The sequence below is a fragment of the Homarus americanus genome, unplaced genomic scaffold, assembly GCF_018991925.1.
Source record: "Homarus americanus isolate GMGI-L3 unplaced genomic scaffold, GMGI_Hamer_2.0 scaffold58951, whole genome shotgun sequence".
Classification (NCBI taxonomy): Eukaryota; Metazoa; Arthropoda; class Malacostraca; order Decapoda; family Nephropidae; genus Homarus; species Homarus americanus.
The window spans coordinates 47501-58642 of NW_024710756.1; the positions used below are offsets into that span (position 1 = coordinate 47501).

General features: G+C 42.8%; 1 protein-coding gene across 1 annotated transcript; it reads right to left on the reverse strand.

Annotated features, from left to right (window-relative positions):
• Positions 1–7008: 7008 nt before the first annotated feature.
• On the reverse strand, positions 7009–10041 carry LOC121872223 (procathepsin L-like). The gene is made up of 6 exons (XM_042375278.1): positions 9935–10041; positions 8931–9083; positions 8488–8670; positions 8068–8259; positions 7742–7907; positions 7009–7298 (listed from the first exon to the last, which is right to left on the reverse strand). Exons 1-6 carry the CDS (start codon positions 10013–10015, stop codon positions 7090–7092), a joined length of 984 nt encoding a protein of 327 aa, XP_042231212.1. The 5' UTR covers positions 10016–10041; the 3' UTR covers positions 7009–7089.
• Positions 10042–11142: the final 1101 nt, after the last annotated feature.

The following is an 11142-nucleotide window of genomic DNA, read 5'->3' on the forward strand; positions in this document are numbered from 1 at the left end:
AACACTATACGATACAACACAACACAACACGACACGACTCGGTATAACACGAAACGACACGACACACAACACGGCAAATATCTTCACACCTCCAAAATCATCTCTTTCCTTGCCTCACACTTTCTGACAGTAAATACATCATAAAAAACAACAACTTCGTAATTTGGGTCAAACTTTCTTCAACTGACAAAACCTTCAACACACAAAGTTTAACCCGTAGGACAAATTGCCTGGGCTTTGTCTTTAAATGTCTTTTATGTCACTATTACCCGGAGGTCTTCATACCTTCCGCTAATTTCGTAATATTGTTTATATACGGTCGCCCCTCCCGCATATTTCACCTGAAGATTCGCCCCTCCCGCTTATTTCACCTGAAGATTCGCCCCTCCAGCTTATTTCACCTGAAGATTCGCCCCTCCAGCTTATTTCACCTGAAGATTCGCCCCTCCAGCTTATTTCACCTGAAGATTCGCCCCTCCAGCTTATTTCACCTGAAGATTCGCCCCTCCAGCTTATTTCACTTGAAGATTCGCCCCTCCAGCTTATTTCACCTGAAGATTCGCTCCTCCAGCTTATTTCACCCCAATGCTAACCTAACCTAACCTAACCCTCCCTGAGTAGTATTAGAGTGGCTAATCTTCAGGTGAAATTAACACAAGGGACGACACTTTACTTAACTGCTGTACACAATATGACCATCAGACGTAATTATGCTGATTTATCACCTCTGTTACTTTCCCTAGTTCAGTGAAGAGTGGATCAAAGGACAGACAAAGATCAAAGAAGGAGGGACATGTGTGAGAGAGAGTAATGTAAGAACAGACAAAAGAGTATGGATGCAAAGTACTGAGACACCAAGTAGAAATTGATGTGGCGTGTGTGTGTGTGTGTGTGTGTGTGTGATAGAGAGAGAGAGTTATCTCGGGTGAAGAGACAGGAGATAGTGCGCAACCATCACCTAGGCCACCCGCACCTCCCTACCAGACAAACACACACACACACACACACACACACACGCTCAGAATGCTTCGTAGACATATAGATATTGCATTAAGTTCCGCGTATCGGTGTTTACGTAGTCAAGAGAGCAGGAGAGGAAGAGGAGGAGTAAGAAGGGCAGAAGGAGAATGAGGAGGAGGAGGAGGAGGACAAGAAGAAGACGAAGGAAAAATAAGAGAAAGAGGAGGAGGAAAAAAAAGAGGAGTAAGAGGAGGAGAAGGAGGAGGGGGTGGTGGTAAAGCATATTCTAGTCCAGAGTGTTAAGGAAGTGTTTGAATGCCTCGTGTGGTCTGGCGTTGAGTCTGGTTTATACGGGAAGTTTATGCAGCATCCAGGTGGCACATGTTGGCTGGCACCAGATGGCAATGGTTGGCGCGGTTGTTGTGGTCATAAGTACCCAAATTCCAAGCGGGTTTGTGCTGACGAGTCAACTTTCCTCATCTGAGCTTTCTCTCGTATGTAATTTAGGTCACCGTTACCTAATATGACCCCACTAGTGTGTTCTGAGGTCACCGTCCTCTAATATGACCCCACTAGTGTGTTCTGGGGTCACCGTCTTCTAATATAACCCCACTAGTATGTTCTGGGGTCATCCTCCTCTAATATGACCCCACTAGTGTGTTCTGGGGTCACCGTCCTCTAATATGACCCCACTAGTGTGTTCTGGGGTCACCATCCTCTAATATAACCCCCACTAGTGTGTTCTGGGGTCATCCTCTTCTATATGACCCATCTAACTGTCATCCCCACTAGTGTGTCTGGGGTCAAATATGACCCATCTAGTGTGTTCTGGGGTCACTGTCCTCTAATATGACCCCACTAGTGTGTTCTGGGGTCACCGTCCTCTAATATGACCCATCTAGTGTGTTCTGGGGTCATCCTCTTCTAATATGACCCCACAAGTGTGTTCTGGGGTCACCGTCCCCAACACCACACATTATTTAAACACGTTAAGAAAGTTTAAGAGTTTTTCACTTAGCACAGAGAGGGTAGAGCACTTCAACTGATCACCTTACCTTTAATTACTCGATAACGGCTCTGTTTAACACCTGACGTAGGCTGCAAATGTCAACAAACTGTTTCTTTTACACACTGCAAGTTAAAGATGGTGTGTGCGTGTGTGAGACTCTATTGATACTCCTCCTCTCCTTCATTCCTCTCCCCTCCTCCTCCTCTCCTCTCCCTCCTCCTCCTCTCCCTACCCTCCCTACTGAAAAGGTTCATATCTCACAACTTTTCTGTACGCGATAAACACCAAAAAATGACTTCCTTCGTCGGGCGCCCTCGGGCACCCTCGATACTAGTAATAAGATCCGCGTGTTGACATCCTCCTGGTGTACCTGCTGACGAACGGACGGATGGACGGAGAGACACGGACGGACGGACGGGAGGGCACAGGTGGACGGACAGACGTACAAAGAGAAACAGACAGTCGGATACAGAAAGAGAGAAAAAAAAACAGCGAGAGAGAAAAAAAGACAGGCAGACAGACAGACAGACAGACAGACAGGCAGACAGACAGACAGGCAGGCAGACAGACAGACAGACAGACAGACACTCCACCTTTCCATTGTTGTTATTATCACCACCTTCAGCGTCTACTTTAATTAACACTTGTGAAGTACCTGTTAATTACTACTGAATGACGAATAGTTTAAATAGTCCTAATAGTTTAAATAGTTTAAATAATACAAATAGACCTAATAGTTTTAATAGTTCTGATAGTTTAACTAGTTTTGATAGTTTAAATAATACAAATACAGTAAAACCTCGATTAACCGACTTTCGGATTAACCATCAATCCCGGGCACAGGTCACTGACTCACATCGGGGCCTAGGAGGCGATAATGTAATAATATTAATAATGATAATAATAATAATAATAGTAATACAGAACCGTAAAGAAATACAAAAATGAAAAAAAATCAAGAGTGATAAACAATGCACCTGTATGTATGTTGTGTTGTCAATAGTAAAAGAAACAATTGAGACCCTGCAATTGTGTGTAAATGAGGCAGAAAGTCAGATCAGCAACCTGGGACTTGGTCACATTTTTTGTGATGACATGTTCCTTGACTTTTCCATTTTTTTATTCACGGTTTCTGTGCTGGTTCATATTTATTTACTAAAGTGGTTAATTTTTTAAAGCAAATTCTATTGAAATATGAATGGCAAATGAACAAAAATGAATAGAGGGACTTAAATGAGGTAGGTTAGGGAAAGGTACTTTGAAAATGTATGTTCCGTAGACTTTATGTAATATTGACCGACCTTTTGGATTATCCTTCGGCCCCGTCCCCCATATGTGGTCGGTTAATCGAGGTTTTACTGTAGTCCTAATAGTTCTGATAGTTTAAATAGTTTTGATAGTTTTAATAATCCTAATAGCCATAATAGTATAATAGTTCTGACAGTTTAAATAATTGACGAAGTAAGGGATTTCACAGCAAATATGTTCAGGGAAATATGTCATGATGTCAGGGTAGAACCGACCCTCCTTCCATTGGACGGTGAGATTTTCCAACATAGGACTTCAAACACATCCAACGAAGCCCGTGTTGACCTTAGTGCTCGAGGATTCTGGACGCGGGGACTGAGCCTTCTTTGACATCAGGATTTTTTATCCCATGGCCGCATGTCACCGTAACTTAGCTCTCGATGCTGCACACAGGAGGAACGAGAACGACAAGATAAGGGCATACGGGGAGAGAATTCAGAACGTTGATCAGTCCTATCCTGCTCGAATGTTATAAGAACTTTATCTATATCCCCTTTATTGATTCCTTTCACCCACTTAAATACTTCTATCATATCTCCCCGCACTCTTTGTCTTTCTAGGGAATGCAAGTTTAGTTTCTTTAACCTATCTTGATATGGAAGGTTTCTAAGTCCCGGAATCATTTTCGTCATTCTTCGCTGCACCGACTCTAGTGAATTGATATCCATTCTATAATAAGGGCACCAGAACTGAACAGCATAGTCGAGGTAGCATATTATCAATTCGTAACAAGAAAATCACAACCCATATATAGTTTAAACCGTGTATGGAACTAGACCCGAGACAGATAGTGTTGACCTGACTTAACCCTTATGTTGATTTCCCTAAAGGGTGATTTATGTCATTCCTGGTGTAGTGCTTCCGTGACCTGGGCCAAAGGTCAAAATCAGGTCACAAAGTATTTTTGTTGTTGTTGTTGTTAATGATGGTGAAGTAATTATTATTATTGTTGTTTTAGTGTGTTTATTATCGTTGTTGTAAAATATATTATTATTATTATTATTATTATTATTATTATTATTATTATTATTATCGTCGTCAATATTACATTATTAGTACTTATATTACACTGTTACCACCCAGATAGCATTAGGGTGTTCAATCATCAGGTGAAAGAAAGCCACTGTGTCTAACCTGATGTTGGTTCAATTTCTTTTTGATGGCAAAAGATATGATCAAAATTAGGTAAACAGTGACCCATCGATCCAGGCACTGTCTTAAGATACTGTCACCACAAGGGAAATAGTTCATATTAAAATTGAAACAGGTACAGGGGCAAAGTGAACCACTACATCAACATGACTGTGTTTTTAAGCATTGTAGGTCTCTTGAAAGGCAACTGATAAATATTGTACAATTGTGAACAGATAAAAAGAATTCGGCAGGGAGTGAGGGATTGTGGGAGGGAGGGGAGTGGTGGTGTATGGGGCAGTAGAGGCAGACGCAGCTTCCTCTCCCTCCCTGATGAATTATATTTGTCAACAACTGGACGTATTTTTCTGGAGAAATTCTTAACTAATATTCGGATAACATCAACACTCGTCAATATAAAGTCCACTTTTACTGAAATCCCTCGCTATAAAGAGTTAGAAACCCGATAACAAGACTAAATCCCCATAACACGCAGGACTCCACCACTATCGGGGACTTAGTCTCTTGAGCACAGGGGATTAAGGTCCACATACTGAAGGGAGTAAATCCTCGTATTTGAGGGCTTAAGCTCGAGCCCTGAGAAAAACTATTCCAGAATTTTGTTTCGTCCCTGGAATTTTTACACAGATGATCTTTTGAGAGTTTACTTTTCCATTTTCTTTTTTACAGTTAATAGTGACAGTATCTTATAAACACAAAAACTTGTCCAAAAACTTCTCTAAGTTATAAAAATATTCTCATGATCTCACTATGAAGATGCGAGAGATCAGTCACTTCCATTTTCACCCAAACTCGTTTTGCAGGAGGTCCTCTCGTTAACCTTCCAGAATGGCCACTGTCGCTTCAACAAGACCAGAGTAGCCGCCACCGTCACCGGGTACGTGAGTGAGGAACAGGGTAATGAGACCTCTCTCCTTATAGCTATCTCGGAAGTTGGCCCGATCTCTGTGGCCATCGACGCCTCACACCCCTCCTTCCAGATATACGACGGCGGTGAATACACCACATACACCTGCCTCTAGCCACACCACCAATATATACACACAGCTCAAACAGTTTCTTTAGAGCTTGGAATGATCAATTTGAGAATGAGAAGGACGGCTCCTCCGCATCGCATGGGTTGGTAAACTTAATAATGGTGGTATAATATTTGTAGGTCCTATTTATGTTATCTTTGGAATTAAATAAATAAGTTGTGATTTAACCTCTTGAAACCAAGATGCCTCAGTTTCCTTTTTTTATGCAAATTTAAAAACATCTAATTCAAGAGATACGTTGTGTTGTCATATAGGAATATAACATGAAAAGAAGCGTGGCTACAGCGACATAGTAAATATACGAGTATTATAATTGTGTTAGTTTAACTGTAACACTGATTCACAGACTCTGGTATATTTATAAAAGAAGTTCGAATTTAATGTTTAACTGGTCAGTGTCAACGTTCACTATGCGGAGTGTTCTGAAGCATTGCAAACAACCATTATCTCTCTTTCGAGAAATTACACTGCGGACTGCACCTGATCAAACACAGCTGTCCAGACCCACCCAGATTAGTGATAATTAGGAAACGACATCTGCCGGCCTAACACCTCCACTATAAGGGGCCTACAGCTCCTTTCAGAAGGCAGATAGTGATCGACAGAATCCAGAGCCAGAAGGAGCCACACTCGTCACAAGTCGAGGTCGGGAGGGGGACTTCCCCTCCCGACACCTAGGCCCCAGCTGGCAGTCTCCGAGTCCAGCGGCCGCTGGGACCACTTACCAAAGCAGTACCAGGCCCTGCAGACAGATTCCCCAGCCGTTGGGCCTCCCTCAGGTCACACGTGAGTCATTGTCAGAGCGATCCTTTGAGTGAGTAGAGACGAGAGTAACCCAACAACTTTACACCACACACAACCATGAACCAGTTTAGTATAACCAGTAGTCCTGTACAGGCTTTTAATGGCTCTTGTCAAAGTCACTCCAAACTGTGACTGCTCTTGGGTACCTGGGCGTTTCATTGAGTTTGGAGCTCAACTTCAAACATTTTAGCTTTTTCTTTAGTCAAACATCGTGAGGTTTAGGATCCAGTGAGATAATGGAATGGATATACAAATGGCTACTCTGTCGTCAACGTCACCAAACCTTGTCTCTAGACTGATCTGGAGAGAGGTGTTGGCCCAGATAGAAGCACACGTGTCTCTCATCAGCTGTATGTATGTCTCAGGTAGGTGTAGTTATCCCTTCAGGGGGCTTCTTGGGGTCAGAGGAGTGTGTGTGTGTGTGTGTGTGAGTGGGTGTGGGTGTGTGGGTGTGTGTGTGTGTGTGTGGGTGTGGGTGTGTGTGGGTGTGTGTGAGTGGGTGTGGGTGTGTGTGGGTGTGTGGTGTGGGTGTGGGTGTGTGTGTGTGGGTGTGTGTGTGTGGGTGTGTGTGTGTGTGTGGGTGGGTGGGTGTGTGTGTGTGTGTGTGTGTGTGTGTGTGTGTGTGTGTGTGTGTGTGTGTGTGTGTGTGTGTGTGTGTGTGTGCTTCATATTTATATTCGTATGTTCTAATATTTCTGAACCAGCAAAATAAACAAAGGAAACATTAATGAGAACAAGAAATGAACATCGTTTATTGTTCGACTACATTCATCATTAGATCACCTCTGTGTGCGTGCGTGTGCTGCAGCAGGTAAAGCGCTAGACGGTGGGGTAGGAAGCTTGAGTAGCAATGCCACAATTGTTGTTCCTGTTCCTGGCCATCATGAGGTAGCCGCTCTTGCCCCACGTCTCACCCCATGAGTTCTTCACCAGCCAGTACTCCTCCCCGCTGCTGGAGGTGCCGTACCCAACCACCAGCACCCCGTGATCCAGCATAGTCGGCGAGCACTTGGGCTCATAGTACACACCTGTCCAAGAAATAGGACTTAATAATTACGTTAAGTAATATAGAACACATTTAATGTACACATGCAGATACCTGTCTTGGTGCAACATAATGTGACATGCACACATACACAAACATACATATGTCCTACACAATCATATACAGTATATATGTAGTCACAGTGAAAAGTGCTGATGCCTCTACTACTGAACCACGAACCCCGAGATCCAGACTCAAGAACCCGAAGCAGTATATATTAATGCATTGTTCTGTCCATAAATGATTGGGATTCATGAGTCTGAATCTCGGGGTTCGTGGAGCAACCGTGGAGGCATCAGCACTTTTCATTGTGACTACATATGAAATTATGAATACCGGTCAATTTGCAAAATAACCTATTTCGCCAAAAAACGTAACTTATATACTGGTGGTGTGGCTAGAGGCAGGTGTAGGTGGTGTACTCACCGCCGTCGTACAACTGGAAGGAGGGGTGTGAGGCGTCGATGGCCACGGATATTGGGCCAACTTCCGAAACAGCTATAAGGAGGGCGGTCTCATTATCCTGTTCCAGATTCACGTACCCGGTGACGGTGGCGGCCACACTGGTCTTGTTGAAGCGACAGTGGCCATTCTGGGAGGTTAACATTAGAGAGTGATTAGTAATTGCATGGGAAGAAAGCCTGTGCTTCTTTGGTTAATATGAGACAGGACGAGATATATTAGCTGTGATTGTGACTATCTCGGTCTTATAGAGGTAGGAGACGATATATAAACTGCAGTTACATATATACCTTAGCTTCGTAGGAGTAAGAGCACTCCGTGTCGATGCCTTTGTTATCCTTGATGTACTGGAAGGCAGAATCCATATTTCCTCCGCCACAGCCAAAATTACCATAGTCGCCCGAGCAGTCCACCAGCTGCTGCTCAGATAGGCTCACCAACTTCCCCTTCTTGATGAAGTGCTGACCCTCCAAACTACCTGTCTGTGAGATGACACCTGACATTCAAAGGGCGGTAATACTTGACAATGTCTAGGAGTAGTTTTTGATAACCTAACGGGGCAATACATGAGGATCTCTGGGGTAACACTTAAGGATTTCCAAGTATAGCAGATAAGACCTGAGAATCTCTGGGGTACAGAAAGACACCTACAGCACAGAGAGAGAGATTTAGATTTAGACTCAGACATAAATCAGATATAAACAACTTACAGTAGAAAAAGCCCAACAGGATCCACACTGTAATTGGTTCTTGACGGGAGTAACAGCGCCCTTTTCACGCCAGTCCAGGTCGGTGGTGCGAGGCAGATATTCCCCGGCAGCCAACACAGACACATGCTCCAGGTGAGGCTGCCTCTGGTAACCCTTCATCTTGGTGTTGAACTCCTCATTCGTCTACCACAACACCACAATGTTTAGTTCTATATGGATGTTGATCTCTTATATGTAGTCAAGATGTGTTACTTATTGATTCCTAATTATAATGAAAATAAAACATTTTTATTATAAACAGCTTAAGAGGTAGAATATAATTGATTAATTACGGAATAGAACGTTATAAACTGATAGACTAATTAAGTAACAGAACGTTATGGACTGATAGACTGGTTAAGAAATAGCCAAGCTAATAGACAGAATGTGACTGTGTGACTGACCATATCACCAAATTGGTTCATGGCCATCGTGAAGGTGACCTCTCCTCTCTCATGCTTCAGATTGTGGTTGTTGACTCGTTCCTCGTTCTTCTTAAATATTCCATAGCGGTAATTCTCTTCCACAAGACTCTCATACTGCCGGCCATAGCGAGCCTGGGAGGGGTGGCGACACATATATTTACGGTTATTGCCAACATGTCTTCGTATATTGTAATAGTTGGTATCTATTTGAGTTGTTATATTGTAATGGTTGGTTAAAATCTACATCTGTGAAGGAAATGTTGTACACTACTACCAGGCGTACAATAACTACCATAAGATGTACAATAACTACCAGAAGATGTACAGTGACTATCTGAAGGTGTACAGTAACTACCTGAAGGTGTACAGTAATTACCTGAAGGTGTACAGTAACTACCAGAAGATGTACAGTAACTACCTGAAGGTGTACAGTAACTACCTGAAGGTGTACAGTAACTACCTGAAGGTGTGCAGTAACTACCTGAAGGTGTACAGTAACTACCTGAAGGTGTACAGTAACTATCTGGAGGTGTACAGTAACTACCTGAGGGTGTACAGTAACTATCTGGAGGTGCACAGTAACTACCTGCAGGTGTACAGTAACTACCTGAAGGTGTACAGTAACTATCTGGAGGTGTACAGTAACTATCTGGAGGTGTACAGTAACTACCTGAAGGTGTACAGTAACTACCTGAAGGTGCTGTACAGTAACTATCTGGAGGTGTACAGTAACTACCTGAAGGTGTACAGTAACTACCTGAAGGTGCTGTACAGTAACTATCTGGAGGTGTACAGTAACTATCTGGAGGTGTACAGTAACTACCTGAAGGTGTACAGTAACTACCTGCGGGAGTACAGTAACTACCTGAGGGTGTAGAGTAACTACCTGAGGGTGTACAGTAACTACCTGAGGGTGTACAGTAACTACCTGAGGGTGTACAGTAACTACCTGAAGGTGTACAGTAACTACCTGAGGGCGTTACCTTGAAGAGCTTCCAGGAGGTGAGTGTTTCAGTAGCTGCGGTAAGACCCGCCACACACAGTAGTAACGCTGCCACCTTCATCTACCACAGACAACACGAGTTATTACTTACACTTCATAACACCACAATAACATCCTTAACATAGTCTTTAATTATATCATCCTACTTATTCACATCTACTTTACATTTAATGCATCTTCAGAAAATTCCTTCATTATGGGTAGACTAAGAAGCTACACACCTGCCCACCTACCTGTTACTTCACTACCCTCTCTGGTGTATGACTCGTAGCTGGTATAATAATAATAATAATAATAATAATAATAATAATAATAATAATAATAATAATAATAATAATAATAATAATAATAATAATAACAACAGTTGTTCAGCACTTGATACTAGGAAGAAGTAAGAACATCCCGGTACCGTAAAGTAATTTTGTCATAGTATCTACTTCACCAGGTATCTTAGTCCTTAAGTTGTATTACTTTGGCTGGGTTAAACTTCTAATTAACAGTGATGTAGTTACACCTTCGGAAACAATTGGTTAGGTTGAGAGCCTGGCGCCTCATACGAAACAAAACCTGCTGTAAATCCGGGCCACACACAGTTGGTGTATTGCCTGAAAGGTGTCAGTAAGGAGAGACTCACAATACAACGAAGGGATGTGTTGGTGCAGGGACTACAGAAATTTCGTAGGCAGGTATCCAAATATTGGCGCTGGGTGCTGAGCCCACACGGCAAAACTACAGAGCGAGATGCTGTGCACCAGAGCTGCGAGGTATTTCGGGAAATAGTTACAAAGAAATGTTTACATTACCCTCAGTATTCAATATGAAAGGTAAATGTAATGGTAAACTGTGTGTAAACAGCATTTCTTGTGTTGATTTTCACTTAAAATATAACATTTTGTGCACATTGAACTTAATTACCAACCTGACTGATGTTGATACAAACAGTAATGTAGGAGACACAATAGTTGTGGACACGCCGAGGATTATACTCAACTGAGGACGGATATGACAGCGAGGGTTATATACTGTATACCTTGATGGGGCGTGTCTGGTGGTGGAATTTTCCTTATTGTGGACTAAGGTGAGGGTAGCTGAGTCAGGTCATGATGATTGGGTTCCAGGAACGAACATAAGAACATAAGAATGGAGGAAACTGCAGCGGGCCTTTTGGCCCATACTGGGCAGTCCGTT

Bases quoted from the DNA above. Each gene is read 5' to 3' on its own strand.
- LOC121872223 (XM_042375278.1), bottom strand. From the start codon at position 10,015: ATGAAGGTGGCAGCGTTACTACTGTGTGTGGCGGGTCTTACCGCAGCT. The intron at 8,260-8,487 runs GTAAGTTGTTTA...GTCATCTCACAG, and splicing joins CCTGTTGGGCTTTTTCTACT to ACAGGTAGTTTGGAGGGTCA. The intron at 7,908-8,067 runs GTATATATGTAA...TTAACCTCCCAG, and splicing joins CTTACTCCTACGAAGCTAAG to AATGGCCACTGTCGCTTCAA.